At 48.0% G+C, this 23,911-nt stretch overlaps 1 protein-coding gene across 3 annotated transcripts in view; it reads right to left on the bottom strand.

Moving 5' to 3' along the window:
• Positions 1–23,911, bottom strand: part of SETD2 (SET domain containing 2, histone lysine methyltransferase) — a 68,136-nt gene that overhangs the window by 8,658 nt on the left and 35,567 nt on the right. For 2 of the 3 annotated variants that reach the window (XM_063452832.1, XM_063452834.1), the window contains exons 14-19: positions 19,357–19,402; positions 15,123–15,282; positions 13,949–14,642; positions 12,405–12,539; positions 11,182–11,324; positions 10,979–11,093 (exon numbers count right to left, since the gene is read on the bottom strand). In XM_063452832.1, coding sequence (XP_063308902.1) covers positions 10,979–11,093; positions 11,182–11,324; positions 12,405–12,539; positions 13,949–14,642; positions 15,123–15,282; positions 19,357–19,402 — 1,293 coding nt within the window. The remainder of the gene's footprint in view (positions 1–10,978; positions 11,094–11,181; positions 11,325–12,404; positions 12,540–13,948; positions 14,643–15,122; positions 15,283–19,356; positions 19,403–23,911) is intronic. The other variant, XM_063452833.1, reaches the window with a different exon arrangement.

Here is a 23,911-nt window from a genome sequence, read left to right as displayed (position 1 = left end):
CTCCCACTGGAAGGCTATTCCAGGTATCTACTGCTCTTTCTATATCACTGTTACTGCTCCCACTGGAAGGCTATTCCAGGTATCTACTACCCTTTCTATATCACTGTTACTGCTCCCACTGGAAGGCTATTCCAGGTATCTACTGCCCTTTCTATATCACTGTTACTGCTCCCACTGGAAGGCTATTCCAGGTATCTACTGCCCTTTCTATATCACTGTTACTGCTCCCACTGGAAGGCTATTCCAGGTATCTACTACCCTTTCTATATCACTGTTACTGCTCCCACTGGAAGGCTATTCCAGGTATCTACTGCCCTTTCTATATCACTGTTACTGCTCCCACTGGAAGGCTATTCCTGGTATCTACTGCCCTTTCTATATCACTGTTACTGCTCCCACTGGAAGGCTATTCCAGGTGTCTACTACCCTTTCTATTTCACTGTTGGCCTTTAGTGCTCCCACTGGAAGGCTATTCCAGGTATCTACTACCCTTTCTATTTCACTGTTAGCCTTTAGTGCTCCCACTGGACGGCTATTCCAGGTATCTACTACCTTTTCTGTATCATGGTCAGCCTTTATCGCTCCTAATAAAAAGTATCTAAGTTCTCTAAGTAGTGAGAGCAGCACTTCTAAAGCTACACAAACACCGTTTAAGAGGAGGTTGGTCCGTGATGGATAAAATAGAGAATTAGATCCTGGTCTATCACGACACCCCAGATAAAGAACAGATTTAATATCCAAATGGCACAGAGCCAAGCACCAGGCGTGCATGTGTAATAAAGGAAAACATTCAATATATTATTAACAACAATCCCCACATCTGGGAGGTGTTTTGGTTTTTTTCTTACAGTTTTCTCAAAGCATTATTTATCATTTTTCCTCATGTAATGACCCTTACTAGTGATTTCTCTGCATTCATTTTTGTTTTTAATTAGCGACCAGGCTTTAATGAGGGGAAGTGGGCTGCAACAGCTCCAGGGAAAGTTTTACGAACTCGTTTTATAGAATTTTCCTTGGTTTCTGAAAGAAATGCTGTTGTGGCTCTGTCTCAGTGCTGGAACCAGGCTTATAATTAGCTGGAAACCTGAAAAATCAGACAGCTAGAGAGCGCAAACGCAGCCTGCTTCACCGAGCACCGCAGCTACTGCGGCACACACAGCTTCACCGAGCACCGCAGCTACTGCGGCACACACAGCTTCACCGAGCACCGCAGCTACTGCGGCACACCCAGCTTCACCGAGCACCGCAGTTACTGCTGCACACACAGCTTCACCGAGCACCGCAGCTACTGCTGCACACCCAGCTTCACCGAGCACCGCAGTTACTGCTGCACACACAGCTTCACCGAGCACCGCAGTTACTGCGGCACACCCAGCTTCACCGAGCACCGCAGTTACTGCTGCACACACAGCTTCACCGAGCACCGCAGTTACTGCTGCACACACAGCTTCACCGAGCACCGCAGTTACTGCGGCACACCCAGCTTCACCGAGCACCACAGTTACTGCGGCACACCCAGCTTCACCGAGCACCGCAGTTACTGCTGCACACACAGCTTCACCGAGCACCGCAGTTACTGCGGCACACACAGCTTCACCGAGCACCGCAGTTACTGCGGCACACCCAGCTTCACCGAGCACCGCAGTTACTGCTGCACACACAGCTTCACCGAGCACCGCAGTTACTGCTGCACACACAGCTTCACCGAGCACCGCAGTTACTGTGGCACACACAGCTTCAAGCTCGTAGATTGCTGGAGGGGCCACCACCTCGACGAACGGGACTATACATTCTTCTTCCACCCATATAACACGTACACCCGAATATATTATTTCTTCATGTCACATTATCATCTCCCCCTCGTCCTACAAGCAGAGCATGGCATGGCGACGTGGTCTGACTATACCCCAGTGACGATCACTTTCATCCCTTCTATACAGGCCTAAGGTAGCCAAATAGCGACTCAATGAACATATACTCGTTAAAATCGTAAATAGGGATGGTCCTCAAGAAATATTTCACAATAAATACACCAACACAAACAACCCCGACAATACTCTGGGAGGCCCATAAAAGTGTAGTGAGGGGCCACTTCCTGCAAAAGCGCACCATAATGAAAAAACAGAGTGAGGCAGCCATTACCACACTATTAGCAGAAATCCAAGAGATAGATGCTCTGAATAAAGACAAAACTATCCACGCACCAAGACAGACTCCTACTACTACGTAGGGAACTGACCCAACTGCTCCAGATCAGATACCACAGACGCATTGAGGTACATGGCGTTCTTTTCCCTACATGGGAAAAAGAGCGTCAGACTGTTGGCACGGATGCTGGTTAAACGTAGACAGATTACGTATATTGATGTATAAGAGATAACAACCCTACAACGACTTATATTCCCTACCGTGACCACAGACACATGCGACAGACAAACGTCTGCTGGACTCCAGCAGTAAAGCAAACGAAACCTGGCAAGGCCTGCCGCTGTGCTATTACAAAAACTTTGCAGACATATTCTACACATTGCTCTTGGCCCCATATTTAACGCCATAAGGGAGGGCCACAGCTTTCTGAAGCAATCCCTGGCGGCACACATCACCATTCTCCCTAAAGAGGGCAAGGACTGTGGGAGCTATCGACCCATATCTCTAATAAATTGCAACCTCAAATTAATGGCCAATATCCTAGTTACCAGACTACAAGTTCACGTACCCACACTGGTTCACCCGGACCAGGTGGGCTTCGTGATGGGGAGGGATGCACGAGATAACACCATGCGTACCCTTACATTGATGCACGGAAGAGAGAGCAGCCGTGGAGGCCTTCTCCTGCTATCCACGGATGCGGAGAAAGCCTTCGTCAGGGTCTGTTGGAAATACTTATTCCAGACTCTAGCACACGTCAGTTTGGGCCCCACGATGCTGGGATCGATCAAGGCATTATACACGCAACTAACCGCCAGGTTGGTGGTTAATGGGGTGCTGACGGCCGATTTTGCATTTCAGAACAGCAACCGCCAGGGATGCCCCCTGTCTCCGCTGCTCTTCGTCCTTGCCCTCGAGCCCCTTCTGGTGGCCAGACACACCGGAAAACACGTCACAAGATAGCCGCACACGCGGATAATTTACTCTTCTACATAAACCCGGATGTCACTCCCTAAACATTCTAAAAGCCTTCTGCGACTTCGGAACATTGTCCAACTTAAAAATAAACTTCTCCAAATCATCCATCCTAAATGTTAGTGTCCCAAAACATAGGGCAATTCCAATGCGCCAACACTACAACTTCCAATGGGCGACCCACAAAATCAGATACCTGAGCACATGGCTAACACACAAGGAGGGAGATTTATTTAAGGAAAATGTTGCCCTGATGTACGCAACGTTTCACACAGAAATGCAGGAGTGGGCATACCCACACATCTCTTGGCTGGGCAGGATTCAGGTAGTCAAGATGAATTTCCTCCCACGCCTACTATACCTCTTCCAAACAATCCCCATAGCGATCCCTCACTGCTTTTTCACCTTATTATGCATGTCCCTTGGACATGGAGTGGGAAAAGATCCAGAAAAAAACAAACCCTGATAATCCAACCAAAAGATAAGTGTGGCCTGCCATCTCCTGTGTATAATGGAGTGGTCCAAACAAAAGGGACACAAACCATGGAAGCAAACAAAAGAGAGGGAGGCGGGCATCCCTATTGCTTTGCTGCCATGGCTACCAACCGGGGCCACAGGGGGAGAGAGCCTGCTCCTCGTACACAAGAGCCACCTTACGGGTATGGCATAATACCATGGGAAAACACGCTATTTCGACATACCCATCTCCCCTACTTCCATTGACACACAACCCGGACTTTCCGCCGGGACTGGAACCGAACGCCTTCAAAACACTTATAACAACCCCTTACCCAGACAAGTCTACTCGACAGAGGGTATTAAGAAAATAGCTGACATGAGGGGCGATGCGAACATAACCTTTTGTATGCGACTGAAACACAAACAATTACAGAGCTTAATTTCAACACTCCCACAAGGGACAGTACCATCCAGGGCCCCCACCATATTCAAAAGTACGTGTCTGGACCCTGACCCATTGGCACATGGGGTCTCCTTCATATACGCTTTACTACTGACACATTCCCCTACTGAACAGCCAAGCTTCATGGGGACATGGGAGACAGTCCTTGACTGCTCATTTGACAAGGCAGAGTGGGAAAAAATAGGCTACCTCACACACCATTGCTTTAGCAAAACACAGGAGACCGCATACAAACTGTGAATTATAATTTATTTTATTTTTTGTAAATATGATTTTTATTTATTTGCGATTTCTCGTAACATAGTAGGATTTGCAGATCCTTACATTTACACAACAATCGCAGGTTAATAAAATAAGCAACAAGCAGTTCAATTGAGAATCATATGATTTGTAGGCATATCGGCTTGCAGGCCTATTTAGGGATGGGACTCGCAGGTCCGGTTCCGATACCATGAGTATGGGTAGATGGATGGTTTCCCCCTATATTAGAGTTCATACAATTTTACCCCTTTATGACAATGAATCCTTCCCTTGAGCGCTATATTCCTCACTCTACGAGTATTCGTCTATGGGAGGTGGGGAGGTGCAGTATTTCTGAAAGCATATTTATACGAGACCATGGGTCAGAAGTTCCCTCGTCCTGATGTATTAAAGTGTTTAGTTTTAGGTCGATGTGTAATTAGGTGGGTTTCATTTCTAAAGTAGCGGTGAAGGGGTGTGAAAATGTTTATTGCTTGGTCTCACGCTTTCAATCTAGTGTGAGATTTTCCATGTGCTATACAAACTGATGTTTATTGCTCGGGGCAAAGTCCCCTCCCATGTCTGTTGACAGGGGGTCTACGTTCTTTATCAGTTATTCTATCTCGTAGGGGTCAGCAGTCTGCCCCTGATTATTTCTGTTTGAGCGATATTATTGTCTAATTTACTTATGACGGAGCTCGAATGTTGCTTAGGTCTCAATTCGTCTCCCCTAAAGTGTTCTATTCTTTATTATCAGTTACTACGTGTGAGGTCTTCACGGTCACTCAAAGGTAGTTGTCTCACATGGAGCATACAAACTGTTGACCCTCTGGTACCGTACTCCCTCAACACTACACAAGATCACCCCGGATCACTCCCCATTATGCTGGAGATGTGAGGAGGAGAGAGGCACACTCCTCCACATAGGGTGGGAATGCAAGAAGATCCTCACATTCTGGAAGGGAATATATAAAATGCTAGAGTTATTCACAGAAAGTCAACCCCCCTTCAAGCCCGCAGAAATGCTTCTACATTACACCAAGACCCACCAGAACCCTCTATACGAAATCTATCAAGATTCGCATCCTGAATATAGCCAAATTAGTAATCCCAAAGCACTGGTAATTCCCCCACTAAGGTCATGGTTCTCCCAAATGGAGGGCCTTCACACCAGCACAGTGGGCACACACCAATCATATTTAAACACATGGACACAATGGCTGCTGATGACAAAACCAGACTTTGCTGACAAGCTACAGTACTGAATGACATGGACAAATTTAATAACAAAGATGCAGGACACTGATGACTCCCCGACGCCCCAGTATCCACCCCTGTACCTGGTTTTCCACCTTCTACTATACCCCTACACTCAGTCCACTGCAATAACTGGGTAACAGGGACCAGCAAGAGAGATCCGCTCGGAGGACTGCAGTAGTTTAGGAGAATCACAATGTGGGAATCCTGGGATCTGGGACACGCAGTGTCATAGGGCGAGATAAGGGTCATGCAAGTCCATAACTGACAGGGGCGTGCGTGCCCAAATGTATACCCACCTTATAAGACCATCACTAACCCTTGCACAGCCCTCTGGGGACCTACAAGTCCCGCGCCGTCACACACCTGAAATGCCGGCTATACCTAAGTAGACAATAACAAACATCAAACTCACAAAAAGGAAAGTGCGGAGAGAGAATACCGAAACCCCAGCAATAAACTACCATTGCTATACTGGAAATGTGATTCAATAAGGGACCTGCGAGTCCTCGGATGCTTGGGGCCTGTCTTGATTTTCTATGACTATTGCAATATCTCCTCGCCTGCGAGCACCGCACTGTATTTTCTGTAATTCTTGAGAATTTGAAAATTACCATTGATAAAATAATAAAAATTATATTTACAAAAAAAGAATGTCTTATAGGTGGAGGCATGCAGTAAGCACGATTGCACCAAGCACTTGTACTAATCAAAGCATTGCAGGATGTATGTAATTTCCTCTGCTCCCGGGTAGCAGGGTTTACGGACATTGCCACCACTCTCAGGGTTCTAGAAGGAGGTAAACCGGCTTTTCTGGCATCACCAAGGGGATGACCAGTTCCTGTCTCTCGTTCTTAGTTGGTCCGTCCAAGTGGCCAGGAGAAAAGTTAGAAACCAAAGAAGACGTCAGTTGGCTGGCTCTGCAGACCTCACTCCCCACAAAGCGAGAGCTGATTCAGCACCTGGCACCCTCCAACAGAAAGTACCGTCTCTGCGGTAACATATCTCCTTCAATGATTACACGCTAGCTCTGTGGCTTTTCCGGTAATTCAAGTGATATACGAGGTGCAGTGGATGATGGTTTTTGGAAACCTAAGTGAGTACTGTAAATATATTTGGCCAGCATTGTAGATGGCAGCCATTCCAAAAGCAAATGCTTAAAATCGTTTCAGCTGCAAGCCCCAGATCTCGTGTGACATATGTCATGCCATAGACAGGCGGCATTCGGAGGGCGGGGGGATTCCTCGATGAATAGGATGGCAGTCCATGCAACATTCAGTTCAGCCCACGTCACTTGTAAAACAAGTTGCAAACCGTGGACGAAAACCCAGACAAATACAAACACACCCTAAAAAGGAGCAGTTCATTAGCAATAGATCCAGCGTGTGCTAGGAACTAGGTTTTAAAGATGCTGGTGATGTAAAAATTAAGTCACACAATATTTATAATGTTAAAACATAGTTAAGATTGTAAAGCTCTGGGGGGCGGGGCCGGGCCGCCAAGCTGAGCGGTCGCAGGACTGCTCGGCTCCTGCTAACAGAGGCACAAATAGCCTGAAAATCGCGATTTCAGGGGAAATTTACCGTCAAAAACTGCGACCCCCGATGGAACCGGGCTACCTGGGCTGAGGAGAGGCTTGCTATTGCAGTTTTAGTCCCTCAGAGGATGGGGCCCGCTGCAACAGGCGGGACCTATGCTGGCGGTGAGTGAAGCGGACGGCCGCCGCGACACTATCCTGTCCAAAGGAACCCGACAAGCGAGTGATACCAGCGGGCCGAGCCCCGTTTCCCCCCCTATGGACCGGGGGGGTGATCCCGGTCCTCACCCTGAGGTCCCGACAGAGACGCCGCGGAGGCAGGGGGTCCGACCGTTCCATCCAAGATGGCGGGCGCCATGTGCGCGGGAGACGGAGGAAGGACCTGCACCCTCTCCGTGCCACGGCTGAAACTGCGGCATCTAACTCCTGCTATAGCAGGAAGCGTGTTGGCTGACACTTACCCCCACAGCCGGCTAAACCAGCGACGACGACAGCGGTACAGGGGAAACTACCCAGCGCACCGTCTTTTCCCGCCAAAATGGACTGCACTTGCGGACAAATGGGGTTAAAACTGTGCGGAGACAGACCTCTTACCCACCTCCTACCCAGCCTGCCACAATCTGATACACAAACCGACGACCACACGCTAATGGAACCAAGCTCACCACGATGGCTGACTCAGACCCCCAGAGGACCAAGAGGGATGAACTGATTGGAAAGCAGCTGCAGCCCCAGCAACACCAGCGAGAAACTCGGGTGAGCACTGATTAATCCACATACAGAGGCTCCCACTACCAAGCACCGGAGGGGGCTCCCGAGCAGCGGAACAGTGCTGCATTGCCCTACTGACTCTCTCCACCTAATCCCTTCAGCAGCTATCTAAGCAGAGACGGGCGAACTCCACAGAATTATAGCTATACTTATGGCTCTAATGTTTTTGCTAATTGCATATTGTTTTTATGTTAAGCACTGCCTCTTACCACTATACCAGGCATAGTATACGCTGTAACCCAGCCTCATTAGCCCCACAGGGACCCACTCGAACCCCGGTCCCACTGTGAATCGTCCCCAACCTGGAGGGGTAATACTGTTAACATAGCTTATTTTGCCTTAAAGCCCCTGTAACGCCACTGTCCACTAGCAATCAGAGAGCTCTGCCCTAGCATGAATAACAACAGCTATCCTGCATTAGACTTTGGCCTATATCTTAACCCCTTAAGGACACATGACGTGTGTGACACGTCATGATTCCCTTTTATTCCAAAAGTTTGGTCCTTAAGGGGTTAAATAAGTTTTATGCCATAAGCCAGCAGATCCCATCGTGTCCCATCGCATTAAATATGATATAACTCAGCCTGCGCTCAACTTAACCTGCATTACGCTAGTTTCCTTACACACAAGCAAACAGTATGTAAAACGTAAGTTAGCATGTTACACAACACGACTATAACTACTGCTTTATCTTGCAATTCTTCTTGTATAATCCATGTTCCTATTCGACAAAAAAAAAAAGAAAAAGTGCAGCACCTCTTGACTATATGTACCAATTGTTTGCAATGATATTGTATTCTAAACATGTCACAGATTAAGCTTGTAATCATCTCTGCACTCAAAAATAAAGAATTGAAAAAAAAAAAAAAAAGATTGTAAAGCTCTGATTAATAAATTTGCAGTATATAAATTGTAATATCTGTACTTTCTATACTCTGTGGATGAATGGCCCTTTCCTTGCCGCTATAAAGCCCATACGATTCACATTGGAAGAACTTTCAACCTATGGTCGCGGTGGACAAGTCGCACTAGGCAGCTGCTATAAAACGGCCACGATTTTCTGGCCGAGAATCATGAAGGTTGTAGTCAGCCGAAGAGGGTGCCTATTGGTTGCCAGTGATGTACTGGAATAGAAAGACATGTAGCATTACCGCTCTAACCTTCCCATGGCATGAATTGTGAGCCGCACTCCAAGTACATCAACAAAGCAATTTCTTATTCACTGATGGTTTAATAATGCAATAAAACAAGGTACAAAAAATAATATACGTGCTCAAAATAGTGGAGATGGGGGAGAGTCAAAAACCAAAATCAAACTGGACAATCCAATTTAACATGGTCAGTGAATTATTTCATTTACATGTATTGTGGTCCTTTTAATTGGGAGATGCGGTACAACCCATTTTCCTACTTCGCACGGCGTGCCAAGGCATTCTGTGCATACTGGGAGTTGCTGTGTAATAGTTGCTAGTAGTTTGTCAAAAGAGTAAATCAGAGATAATCTAAGATTTTTCTACTTTATTTTGGTGAACCTGCCCCCTCTTTACAAAGGACCCCCCACAAGACTTTGTGGTGATGCTGCAGGACTCCATAATGATTTCAAAGCATGCTGTGTGTTAACTCTGAATAAATCTGTCAACTTAACCAGAAAATGTCCATGCCCAGCTAAAATCTGACGCTCGCTACTCATTGGCAAGTATACCAAGCAGCAGTGAAAGCGTAGTGAACATAGTGGGCCCCTCAGGTCAACAGAAGGAAAACCAAAAGGAACGTTGCCCAGACGGATAAATCCCATATTTTCTTTTGTAAATGGAACAATCTGGTTCCACTTTGTACCAAACCACTTAAAATGTTTTAATAATGATACATGTATGTTCAGAGGGCGGCTCCGAGCTCAGAACGTGCGCCAAATAAACTTTGGATATAAGGATTTACAGATCACGAGATCAGCAGTGCTCATGGCATCCCCAAAATATGGAGAGACAAGAACCCCCCAATAATGACATGACTAAAAGATCTCCAACAAAACGAGTGAGCCCCTCAAAGTAAAAAAAAAAAAAAAAATCACAAAAAACAAACAAAAACATTTTCAAGACCAGGAAAAGACAAACTGGCATGATGAAGACTGGACAAACCAGAAAACGTCACGGCAAATCCACGCTTTGAGAATATTTCTTTTACAAACTCCTTCCTACATTGTACTAATATTCAGTGTGTTGAACTCATAGACCCACATTCCTTTTTTTTTTGGAGATAATAAAATTCTATCAACATGTGGTGTCAGCCAAATCGCTAGGCCATGCATATCTGCCTTCTTAGTCTTAGCGATAAGGACTACAACTAGGATCCCAAGGAAACTGAGACGGTAATTGTTTTATCGCTCCAGCTGCCGGTGAGCAACTCAAACAATCATCAAGTGCAGGAAAAAAGCCAGAGCCTGAATAAAGGCTCACTGGTGTCTGCAGGGGTTTAAAATGTCAGGTCCTATGCTACTAGACAGGCCTTAAAATGTTATAAGGAATATCATTGAAGCTCTGACATGCAAGCAAGATGCACTTTTCAACCTCACTTCGGTTTATTTCTTTAAATTTGGCAAACTGAAAGGCCACCTAAGTTAGGAGCCTATGTACAATTACAGGTCCAAATCTTCTAATATGATTGTATTAATTACAATGACTTAAAATAGTTTCCCCTAATTAAGGCAAGTAATATCGCCCCCGAAAGTGGTCTTCAAGACCTTTCCAAAGACACCCAAATCACTGCTATAGGTGTCAAATATCAAAGCTAATAAGATGGTGAAAGCATGGTCAAAATCGCATGTTTTGCATCTCCATAACTTTATAAGGTAATTTGGTATAGGCTCATACCTTAGGTGACCCTTTCAGTATGCAAAAAAAAAACCCCCCAAAAAAACCACATGAGGTTGAGGACCTTGTTGATTTGACATTGAACGACCCATGCACCTACAAGACAGGAATGGGCTTGGTTAGCACTACAAATGGTGCAACATCCATCATTTTAATAATCCATGATGAAGAATGCCCTGCATCTCCTCCATGGCACCTGGTTCAGAGCTCACATTAGATAAGGGCTAAACATGTTTTCAAGAGAAATATCAAGGAACTCACCTTCATTGGGTTCTCATCGTATGTAGGGGTTCCCAGGTCCATTTCTGCCTCATGGTCCAAGCTTCCCCCCTCATCACCAGGACTGTCCCAGGACGGGGGATCCCACTGGGTTTGCCTGAAGGAGAAAGGATGTGTTAAAGCCAAGAAGCAATCCCTTTATGTAACCATGTTCTGTTAAATGGCACAATGGCAAGGGGACCCACCTTGTTATTACATGGTAATAGTAGATTTTACCCTCAGGATCCCGGGCAGTCTTCCAGCTCGGAGGGAGAACAATGGTTTTGGGTTTGGGAGGCGATGGAGGAGGGAGATCCAGCAGGTTGTTTGCAGGCAGACCCATCTCAGGCTGAAGAGTGAAGAGTTTTATTAATAAAAGAGAATGAAAAACAAACCAAAAATAGCAACTATGAATGGCATTAGCCAACCCAGAAAGGCTGTGAAGTGAAGTTTAAATCCATGAAACTTCAGTAACCAACTCAACGCTCATTACGATGAGAAAAAAACCTAGACACCACACTTACAGGTGTCATATCAAGAGAATGGAGTAGGCATGGCACCATCAGTAACTAAATAAAGTAACAGTGATATTCTGGGAGCTCATGAGCGCACACTCCGCTCTCACTGGGATTGCCTGAGTGTGCTCGGCGGCTAGCAGACACAGTAAGCTCAGCATGGAAGACAAACTTTCCATGGACATTGACCCAGGTACCTCCTCCGCTTCATCATCCTCACCGTGCTCTTCAGGCTCAGAGACCCTGTCTGTGGGGGACTCTAAAACCTCAACCGAGGGGAGCTGTACTTACTGTGACTCTAAGGGTTCCCACTCCTACCAGCAAAGGGGAGCAGAAAGGAGAGCTTCAGGGTGGCAGGACAGAGGAGAACAGAGAGGAAGATGGCATGTAATATAATTTGAGAATTATTTTTAATGCATACATATAAATGTAAAATGCTGTAATTTGGGGGATCTGGGACTGATTAATCAATTTTACATTAATTCTCATGGGAAATGTTGATTCGGTTCTCGAACAAATCGGAACTCGAACAGCCTTCTGGAACGGATTAAGTTCGGGTTCCACTGTATTCTGATAGAACATCACGTACAGGGACCATTTGTAAAGATCCATTATAATACACATATTCATATTTATTGCAGAGGTTTAGAGAAACCCCCACACCATGTCCTTGACCCAGGATCATACCACCCCCCTACAGAACACAGGGAAATCTTTGTTTCAAACCAAATGAAGAACTGAGATAAAATGGAGAAAGGAATCGTGCCGAAAAGCCAGAAAGGTAAATTTGCATTTGCATGAGTAGCACTGGTTTGGGTCAAACTGAGAGATACACTCCATTATGCTACACATCTATAAATAAATGATCTGTTACAGCCATTCACACACCATGACATGCATAAGAATTCACTCACCTGCTGCAGGGCCTGAGGGGGCCCGGGGGCCACCATTGTAGGTACGGGGGGCGCTTGCTGGACTACGCAACCCTGGGGGTGTGCTGCGTACATCTGCTGGCCCTGGATATACTGCAAGCCTGCCTGCGTGTAACCCTGTAAAAAGAAATACAAAAGATATACTTCAACTTACTCTAACCAAGAGTGGGGGGAAAAAGAAATCATACTCCGGGACTGATGTAAACACTATATTTTCAGACAAAATGCAGTGTTTACATTACAGTCTAGTGATAACTTCACTTGCCACTTCTCAGATGGCAGCTAGATGGCGCTTCCTGGGGCAGTGCTGCACAGTGTGACTGACATTCAGTGTCTCCACTCTCTGCATGGAGACACTGAACTTTCCTCATAGAGATGCATTAATTGCTTCACCCCGGCCCGTCTCCTTAACGGAGATCATCAGAATTTACTATTTCAGCATTGTGATTGGCTGAGATCATCACCTTTGATGTCAGCCAAGGAGGCAGAGCCAGCACCAGTAGAATGGAGTAAAGGTAAAATTTTGCTATATTTAGTGGGGGCAGGTAGTATTTTTAACACTATAGGGTCAGGAATACATGTTTGTGTTCCTGACCTCATAGTGTTCCTTTAAAGACGGGTTTGTGGTGAGTAATTTTCCCACGTTAAAGCCATGTTTTTTGTAATAAACTTTGGTTGTAGAAAGGTTTCAATGTGGTCATCTGGCTAATATTTGAACAGGAGTATTTAATTCATAGCAATTCATTGCTTAGTTAATATACCAGATAATACAAAGCAGAACACTATGGCCTGTTGTCACTAATGCAAGGAGAGATGCCAAAGATTGGAAATATTTTATATTTTTATTCCTGGCACTGCAGTATCCCTTTAAGATGGACCGTCGCCCCGGGATACAGAAAAGTTTACGATTGCTGTATTTTAACTTTTCAGGACTCCTATTGGTTTTTAATTTTATAGATCAGTTTGTTTTATCTGTTTCGATTTATTATCATTTGATTCTTCTGGACAAACAGCTCCTGAAAGAGCCTTGTAATTTTGGGTATTAAAGAGCATCAGGATACTGTAATTCTTCTTGATTTTATATTGAATGCACCCCAATCCAAACTCCTAAAAATTAAACAAATACATAGGAAAATCTATTGTTACCCCTCTTTCGTATCTCACACACATTTTCTTTTGAACTAGTAAATGGTGTGTTTAAATTACTACAAAAATAAGAAAGGTGTATTTTTATAAATGCACATGAAAGCTGGATTGAGTCTGAATCTGCAAACCCTCAAACTCCGACCACGCAAACCCTCAAACTCCGACCACGCAAACCCTCAAACTCCGACCACGCAAACCCTCAAACTCCGACCACGCAAACCCTCAAACTCCGACCACGCAAACCCTCAAACTCCGACCACGCAAACCCTCAAACTCCGACCACGCAAACCCTCAAACTCCGACCACGCAAACCCTCAAACTCCGACCAAGCAAACTGGTTTGGAAGGAATAAACCTTGTGGTACAATCAGACTCCGTTACCTGTACAATGGGCTGTGGAGTCTGGGCGTAAGCGGTAGGAACCCCATACATGGGTTGGCATGCTTGTCCTTGATAGTAGATGGCAGGCTGAGAGGGAGGAGGTGGGTATGGAGGCTGCGACTGTTGTGGTTGCTGTTGAACTGCCACCGCTTGCTGGTTGGGATCCCATACTCCATAACTCTGCGTTGGCACGGAATTAGGAGCAGGCACCGGAAGGACAGCTACGTTCTGTTCTTGGGGTACAAGGCTTTCACCCTGGGCTACATACTGCTGCGTGGGAACCTCCATGGGAGGTGGAACATGTTGCACCACTGAAACTTGCTGTGGAGTGAGCATGGCCGGATTAACCACCATCCCCTGCGAGGGATCGTAGCTATTTGGAGACGGAACAGAGTCTATGGGTGGAGTAGGCAGCAGCACCTTCCCTGCATTGGGATTTGTGGGATCCACAAAAGACTGGATGGGGTACCCTGTGGGGTAGTGTATGAAGGGCGGTGGGAGCTGTGTGCCATAAGGTAAAGACTCGTAAGAGATTGGCGAGGTGATGTTCAGAGTCTGCATTTGCTGCTGCTGTTTTTGCGCCTCCCTCTGCGCCACCTCCTGCTCAAACAGCTTCCTGCGCTCCTCTGTGGACAACTTATTTCGGTCTTGAGCGCGGCTTTTCTTCTTGGAAGAAACTGGTGTTTCATATCTGCTAAAAGGAGGTGAAGTCATGTTACAAACATTGTACAACACTACAAAATATCCTGGCTCACAGCAATGAAATGGAAGTGACACCAAGTATGGAGAGTGGAATTAGTTCCTCCATCCATTTATTCTGGTCTAATACAGAGTACTCCATAAACAGAAGATTAAAAAAAAAAAAAGAAAAGAAAAAAAAAAAAGGAAGCTTGTTAGGGTTTGCATTTTGCAGGGGAATATTAACTGAATCTCAAGTTGACACAAAGAAACAAAAGCTTGTGTGTCAAGGTGAACAGGGGTATATTCTTAGGCTAAGGTACTGCATTTGGAGAGTTTGCAGATCACTCCATCATATATTTACACAGATCTGGTGGCAAAGGAAGTCTTCTGGAGTTTGCACGCTCCAAATTAAAACCAACAATAAAAAAAAAAGGGGGGTAATGGTTCTAGGTGTTTGATCTTACTAGGGACAATTATTTAATCATATTCTCACCTGTCCTCCCCTCTCTTTGGTGGTCGCTCATAAAATGCTGGAGGTGAGGGAGACTGCCGGCGTTTCCTCTGGCTTGACCTCTCAGAGTCCCTCTCCCGACCCTGTCCTTTGGAAGTAGTTGCAGAATATCCAGAATTTGCAGTGTCCCTCCAGCGATCATCTGTGTAAGACACAAGAAGGACCCTCTGCTTATACGGCCTAACAAATCTCAATTTCATATGAAAGGCTAGTGGATTATATTCAGATCTGAACAAAAGGGTTAATAGAATATATATATGATGTAGTATTTTTCCAGCGTATTAAATCTCTAGAAGTGCCACGCATACTTGACTCAACATCTCAACACTGAGACAGCCAATCATACCACAGCCTTGTCTTCTTTACATGAACACTGGTAGGTAGTTCGGCACAGATCAGTCAGACTCTTCCATGAACACAGGTGGGTCCATAAAACACAGTGCTGACCAGCTATTATGGTTGTTTAGACAATCTGGCTCAGACGGGTTCGTGTTTGTGGGAGGAAATTCCAAAACCTGCTTTGTTACTCAAGGACAAAATATAACCAGGGTTATTCACTTCAGTGAGAATTGGTTATCAAAGTGAATTGCAAATATAAGGCTACACTAGCCGAACTGGAAGCAGAGCTCACTTGGAGACTGTTTGCAATTCAGATATATTAACTTTGAAATTCTCAATTTAGTGAATAACCCGGAAAGCCTTTGTTCTCCTGTGTTTAACTTTTTCTATGCTTCCACCAGGGACAAAGTGGCAGAAGATAAACTGAACAGTTTCTATACGGTAACTTCTAAAGTTCCAGTCTGCTTTTCCTGTATCTATGTGTCCTTAACTCTGAACATCCACTCTAGGAGGAGAAATATCGTTTTATAGGATTTATAGAGGAATTCCAGCCATCTAGACAAGATTACAACTAAAATGGCAATTCCCAACTTCCTTAAATTCTTAAAAAGGGCTGCATATATATGCCAACTGCCCCACTAGGCAAGGATAGCTTCCCCATGTTTTCCGCATACAAGTATACAGTTATGGAAAATTGCCCTGGGGCCCCTCCATGTGTCTCCTCTCTCCCCCTTCAACCGTCTAATTCCTGCCACCAGACCCCTACCACTCCATGTGTCCCATTCCCTCTGCCCCTCCATGTGTCCCATTCCCTCTGCCCCTCCATGTGTCCCATTCCCTCTGCCCCTCCATGTGTCCCATTCCCTCTGCCCCTCCATGTGTCCCATTCCCTCTGCCCCTCCATGTGTCCCATTCCCTCTGCCCCTCCATGTGTCCCATTCCCACAGCCCCTCCATGTGTCCCATTCCCTCTGCCCCACAGCCCCTCCATGTGTCCCATTCCCTCTGCCCCACAGCCCCTCCATGTGTCCCATTCCCTCTGCCCCACAGCCCCTCCATGTGTCCCATTCCCTCTGCCCCACAGCCCCTCCATGTGTCCCATTCCCTCTGCCCCACAGCCCCTCCATGTGTCCCATTCCCTCTGCCCCACAGCCCCTCCATGTGTCCCATTCCCTCTGCCCCACAGCCCCTCCATGTGTCCCATTCCCTCTGCCCCACAGCCCCTCCATGTGTCCCATTCCCTCTGCCCCACAGCCCCTCCATGTGTCCCATTCCCTCTGCCCCACAGCCCCTCCATGTGTCCCATTCCCTCTGCCCCACAGCCCCTCCATGTGTCCCATTCCCTCTGCCCCACAGCCCCTCCATGTGTCCCATTCCCTCTGCCCCACAGCCCCTCCATGTGTCCCATTCCCTCTGCCCCACAGCCCCTCCATGTGTCCCATTCCCTCTGCCCCACAGCCCCTCCATGTGTCCCATTCCCTCTGCCCCACAGCCCCTCCATGTGTCCCATTCCCTCTGCCCCACAGCCCCTCCATGTGTCCCATTCCCTCTGCCCCACAGCCCCTCCATGTGTCCCATTCCCTCTGCCCCACAGCCCCTCCATGTGTCCCATTCCCTCTGCCCCACAGCCCCTCCATGTGTCCCATTCCCTCTGCCCCACAGCCCCTCCATGTGTCCCATTCCCTCTGCCCCACAGCCCCTCCATGTGTCCCATTCCCTCTGCCCCACAGCCCCTCCATGTGTCCCATTCCCTCTGCCCCACAGCCCCTCCATGTGTCCCATTCCCTCTGCCCCACAGCCCCTCCATGTGTCCCATTCCCTCTGCCCCACAGCCCCTCCATGTGTCCCATTCCCTCTGCCCCACAGCCCCTCCATGTGTCCCATTCCCTCTGCCCCACAGCCCCTCCATGTGTCCCATTCCCTCTGCCCCACAGCCCCTCCATGTGTCCCATTCCCTCTGCCCCACAGCCCCTCCATGTGTCCCATTCCCTCTGCCCCACAGCCCCTCCATGTGTCCCATTCCCTCTGCCCCACAGCCCCTCCATGTGTCCCATTCCCTCTGCCCCACAGCCCCTCCATGTGTCCCATTCCCTCTGCCCCACAGCCCCTCCATGTGTCCCATTCCCTCTGCCCCACAGCCCCTCCATGTGTCCCATTCCCTCTGCCCCACAGCCCCTCCATGTGTCCCATTCCCTCTGCCCCACAGCCCCTCCATGTGTCCCATTCCCTCTGCCCCACAGCCCCTCCATGTGTCCCATTCCCTCTGCCCCACAGCCCCTCCATGTGTCCCATTCCCTCTGCCCCACAGCCCCTCCATGTGTCCCATTCCCTCTGCCCCACAGCCCCTCCATGTGTCCCATTCCCTCTGCCCCACAGCCCCTCCATGTGTCCCATTCCCTCTGCCCCACAGCCCCTCCATGTGTCCCATTCCCTCTGCCCCACAGCCCCTCCATGTGTCCCATTCCCTCTGCCCCACAGCCCCTCCATGTGTCCCATTCCCTCTGCCCCACAGCCCCTCCATGTGTCCCATTCCCTCTGCCCCACAGCCCCTCCATGTGTCCCATTCCCTCTGCCCCACAGCCCCTCCATGTGTCCCATTCCCTCTGCCCCACAGCCCCTCCATGTGTCCCATTCCCTCTGCCCCACAGCCCCTCCATGTGTCCCATTCCCTCTGCCCCACAGCCCCTCCATGTGTCCCATTCCCTCTGCCCCACAGCCCCTCCATGTGTCCCATTCCCTCTGCCCCACAGCCCCTCCATGTGTCCCATTCCCTCTGCCCCACAGCCCCTCCATGTGTCCCATTCCCTCTGCCCCACAGCCCCTCCATGTGTCCCATTCCCTCTGCCCCACAGCCCCTCCATGTGTCCCATTCCCTCTGCCCCACAGCCCCTCCATGTGTCCCATTCCCTCTGCCCCACAGCCCCTCCATGTGTCCCATTCCCTCTGCCCCACAGCCCCTCCATGTGTCCCATTCCCTCTGCCCCACAGCCCCTCCATGTGTCCCATTCCCTCTGCCCCACAGCCCCTCCATGTGTCCCATTCCCTCTGCCCCACAGCCCCTCCATGTGTCCCATTCCCTCTGCCCCACAGCCCCTCCACGTGTCCCATTCCCTCTGCCCCACAGCCCCTCCACGTGTCCCATTCCCTCTGCCCCACAGCCCCTCCACGTGTCCCATTCCCTCTGCCCCACAGCCCCTCCATGTGCCCCATTCCCTCTGCCCCACAGCCCCTCCATGTGCCCCATTCCCTCTGCCCCACAGCCCCTCCATGTGCCCCATTCCCTCTGCCCCACAGCCCCTCAGCCCCTCCATGTGTCCCATTCCCTCTGCCCCACAGCCCCTCCATGTGCCCCATTCCCTCTGCCCCACAGCCCCTCAGCCCCTCCATGTGTCCCATTCCCTCTGCCCCACAGCCCCTCCATGTGCCCCATAGCCCCTCAGCCCCTCCACGTGTCCCATTCCCTCTGCCCCACAGCCCCTCCACGTGTCCCATTCCCTCTGCCCCACAGCCCCTCCACGTGTCCCATTCCCTCTGCCCCACAGCCCCTCCATGTGCCCCATTCCCTCTGCCCCACAGCCCCTCCATGTGCCCCATTCCCTCTGCCCCACAGCCCCTCCATGTGCCCCATTCCCTCTGCCCCACAGCCCCTCCATGTGCCCCATTCCCTCTGCCCCACAGCCCCACAGCCCCTCCATGTGTCCCATTCCCTCTGCCCCACAGCCCCTCCATGTGCCCCATTCCCTCTGCCCCACAGCCCCTCAGCCCCTCCATGTGTCCCATTCCCTCTGCCCCACAGCCCCTTCATCACAAACACGCTGCTCTTCTATTAATCAAATGAATCAGTAAGAAAATTTGTAAAAGGAGCATTCAATACATACGATTCTCCTTCTCCGCCTGGCTTTTCTTCGGGATCCGATAGACCTCCTAAAAGCAAAAAAAAACAAACAAAAAAAACAGACAGGTTAATTAGGAACTACTGACGAGCCAAATGTAATTTCGCTGCATTAAAAGGATCAGGATAATATTCCCCATTATAGTGGACAACAAAAAGCAACAGTCTGATACAAATGCCAAGCAGCTTTACATTTAAATATAAAGATTTGCTCAATGCACGCTCAGGGCTGCTTTGATGAAATTCTGCACTGAGTCTGCTCTATGGGTTCTTGCAGAGAAGCCCTACTGTGTCTTCGTATGCATTCACCCTTTTTATTTTTAGGGTGTCCCATGTCTTTGTATAAACTCACCCTCCATTTAAGGGTAAACTAGGCAAGTAGACACCCAAACCAGTACAGTAATACCACCATTACGTCCCAGATGCTACAGGAAACGGGGTAAAAGGCATAACATTTTGTCCCACTGGTTAATCTCCCATCACTCCCAGACAGGAAACGAACATACAAAGCGTTGCTGAGACGAAGACTCCCTCTTTGCGGCCATTTAAACAAATATAATAAAACAGGTCAAGAGGACGTTTTTGTCCCTTAGTAATAAAGAAACAGAGCTCAGCCAGCTTTAAAGTGCCACATTTGCCCAGCACCAACCTAGGGCTGGAATGTATATACAGCAAACCAGCTATGGGCTGTCAGCAGCTGCATTCATTAAACATTAGCAATAAATCCAGTCTCAATCAATCATTTGAGTTCAATAACTGGAACTGAACATCTTACTTGAACTAAAAACAATATATCCCCTTCTCCCTGTGTTTAAGTTATGATGGAAGTTCATGGTTTGACCACATTGAACCAGCCACACCATCATTAGAAAAGGTTCACAAATAATAGCAATTAATGTTAACCAGCAACGCATAGAACGCTATAAAACCATAGGTGCATAGAACGCTATAAAACCACGGGTGCATAGAACGCTATAAAACCATGGGTGCATAGAACGCTATAAAACCATGGGTGCATAGAACGCTATAAAACCATAGGTGCATAGAACGCTATAAAACCATAGGTGCATAGAACGCTATAAAACCATGGGTGCATAGAACGCTATAAAACCATAGGTGCATAGAACGCTATAAAACCATAGGTGCATAGAACGCTATAAAACCATGGGTGCATAGAACGCTATAAAACCATGGGTGCATAGAACGCTATAAAACCACGGGTGCATAGAACGCTATAAAACCATAGGTGCATAGAACGCTATAAAACCATAGGTGCATAGAACGCTATAAAACCATAGGTGCATAGAACGCTATAAAACCATAGGTGCATAGAACGCTATAAAACCATAGGTGCATAGAACTCTATAAAACCATGGGAAGAAGTGCAGCCAAAACAACAAATTCCAGAAATAAGACAAAGCAAGACTCTAGCGACATCAAATTATTGCCCTGGAACAAACAGAATGAGCAGAAATTCTGTTTGTTACAGAAGCCCCCTCCCGCCCCCCCAAAATTGGCTGAGATCATCAATAAACTCATCAAGGAGGCGGAGGTTCTCCACGGAGACGGCGCTGCGTGGGAGAAAAGGTAAGTAAAAGACCTATTTTCTACCTGTAGGTGGGGCAAGTTAACTAACTATATGACCTCTAGCGCACTACAGCGTTAGGAATACACATTTGTATTACGAATACAAATTAGCAAATTATAGCATTGATTTCAAGAGGAATGCTCCCTATTCTGTTTGTTACAGCTTATTTGCACCAGATAACATGGTTATGTTAATATATGCAGCAGAAAATAGTACAACCACTCCACCCCGGCAAAAAAAATAAACTACTTCTCTTTGTCACATGTAAAGATAAGATTTGTATTTGATCTTTCATGCACAGAGAATGAAAGTTTTGGCTGAAAATATTTTCACATATCGGAGTTAAAAGTAGCCTGTAATGTAACCTCAGCCAGGGACAGAAGGATTCGATGAGGAATCAATAATTCAATGAAACACAGTCTATATTGTCAGCAATCAGTAAAGGTCTGCAAGATTTGGAATTCACTGCAGTGCTGATTGAATAAATATAAACTCAAACCCATTACATTAGGGAACTACTTCTCCCATGATGCTTTGCCAACATTATGGCTGTGAGAGCATTATTAGAGATTTTAGCTACCCCCTGGTCTAATAGAATGGGCGAGTGAACCGAATGGAAGACAACGCACATACTGCAAGCTTAATGCAAATTAAACTCTACTTTGTTCTATTTATATACACACACACACACATCTCTTTACGTCCATTTTAGTATGGAGTCATTTCATTTATTATTAGCGCGTTTGATTTTTGTTAAATACAGATAATGATCCTCCCAAGGATTCGGATTCATTCCAATTTTTGCTCCTGGTAATTCCAGTGTGAGCTCCAGACCGGGGCTTGTCACACATGATGGAATGCACCCAGGAGCTAGCATACAATAATGGCTTTCACAGGGCAGCCATGGTGTGCTGCTGCAGGGCTGGGATCCTAAAATGGCGCCCAGGAGCTAGCTTACAATAATGGCTTTCACAGGGCAGCCATGGTGTGCTGCTGCAGGGCTGGGATCCTAAAATGGCGCCCAGGAGCTAGCTTACAATAATGGCTTTCACAGGGCAGCCATGGTGTGCTGCTGCAGAGCTGGGATCCTAAAATGGCGCCCAGGAGCTAGTTTACAATAATGGCTTTCACAGGGCAGCCATGGTGTGCTGCTGCAGAGCTGGGATCCTAAAATGGCACCCAGGAGCTAGCTTACAATAATGGCTTTCACAGGGCAGCCATGGTGTGCTGCTGCAGGGCTGGGATCCTAAAATGGCACCCAGGAGCTAGCTTACAATAATGGTTTTCACAGGGCAGCCATGGTGTGCTGCTGCAGAGCTGGGATCCTACAATGGCACCCAGGAGCTAGCTTACAATAATGGCTTTCACAGGGCAGCCATGGTGTGCTGCTGCAGAGCTGGGATCCTAAAATGGCACCCAGGAGCTAGCTTACAATAATGGCTTTCACAGGGCAGCCATGGTGTGCTGCTGCAGGGCTGGGATCCTACAATGGCACCCAGGAGCTAGCTTACAATAATGGCTTTCACAGGGCAGCCATGGTGTGCTGCTGCAGGGCTGGGATCCTAAAATGGCACCCAGGAGCAAGCTTACAATAATGGCTTTCACAGGGCAGCCATGGTGTGCTGCTGCAGGGCTGGGATCCTACAATGGCACCCAGGAGCTAGCTTACAATAATGGCTTTCACAGGGCAGCCATGGTGTGCTGCTGCAGAGCTGGGATCCTAAAATGGCACCCAGGAGCTAGCTTGCAATAATGGCTTTCACAGGGCAGCCATGGTGTGCTGCTGCAGGGCTGGGATCCTACAATGGCACCCAGGAGCTAGCTTACAATAATGGCTTTCACAGGGCAGCCATGGTGTGCTGCTGCAGGGCTGGGATCCTAAAAAGACACCCAGGAGCTAGCTTACAATAATGGCTTTCACAGGGCAGCCATGGTGTGCTGCTGCAGGGCTGGGATCCTAAAATGGCGCCCAGGAGCTAGCTTACAATAATGGCTTTCACAGGGCAGCCATGGTGTGCTGCTGCAGAGCTGGGATCCTAAAATGGCACCCAGGAGCTAGCTTACAATAATGGCTTTCACAGGGCAGCCATGGTGTGCTGCTGCAGAGCCGGGATCCTAAAATGACACCCAGGAGCTAGCTTACAATAATGGCTTTCACAGGGCAGCCATGGTGTGCTGCTGCAGAGCTGGGATCCTAAAATGGCACCCAGGAGCTAGCTTACAATAATGGCTTTCACAGGGCAGCCATGGTGTGCTGCTGCAGAGCTGGGATCCTAAAATGGCACCCAGGAGCTAGCTTACAATAATGGCTTTCACAGGGCAGCCATGGTGTGCTGCTGCAGGGCTGGGATCCTACAATGGCACCCAGGAGCTAGCTTACAATAATGGCTTTCACAGGGCAGCCATGGTGTGCTGCTGCAGAGCCGGGATCCTAAAATGGCACCCAGGAGCTAGCTTACAATAATGGCTTTCACAGGGCAGCCATGGTGTGCTGCTGCAGAGCTGGGATCCTAAAATGGCACCCAGGAGCTAGCTTACAATAATGGCTTTCACAGGGCAGCCATGGTGTGCTGCTGCAGGGCTGGGATCCTAAAATGGCACCCAGGAGCTAGCTTACAATAATGGCTTTCACAGGGCAGCCATGGTGTGCTGCTGCAGAGCTGGGATCCTACAATGGCACCCAGGAGCTAGCTTACAATAATGGCTTTCACAGGGCAGCCATGGTGTGCTGCTGCAGGGCTGAGATCCTAAAATGGCACCCAGGAGCTAGCTTACAATAATGGCTTTCACAGGGCAGCCATGGTGTGCTGCTGCAGGGCTGGGATCCTAAAATGGCACCCAGGAGATAGCTTACAATAATGGCTTTCACAGGGCAGCCATGGTGTGCTGTGGCAGAGCTGGGATCCTAAAATGGCACCCAGGAGCTAGCTTACAATAATGGCTTTCACAGGGC

This window comes from Pelobates fuscus, chromosome 4 (genome assembly GCF_036172605.1).
Source record: "Pelobates fuscus isolate aPelFus1 chromosome 4, aPelFus1.pri, whole genome shotgun sequence".
Classification (NCBI taxonomy): Eukaryota; Metazoa; Chordata; class Amphibia; order Anura; family Pelobatidae; genus Pelobates; species Pelobates fuscus.
This window is presented reverse-complemented; position numbering and strand designations above follow the sequence as displayed.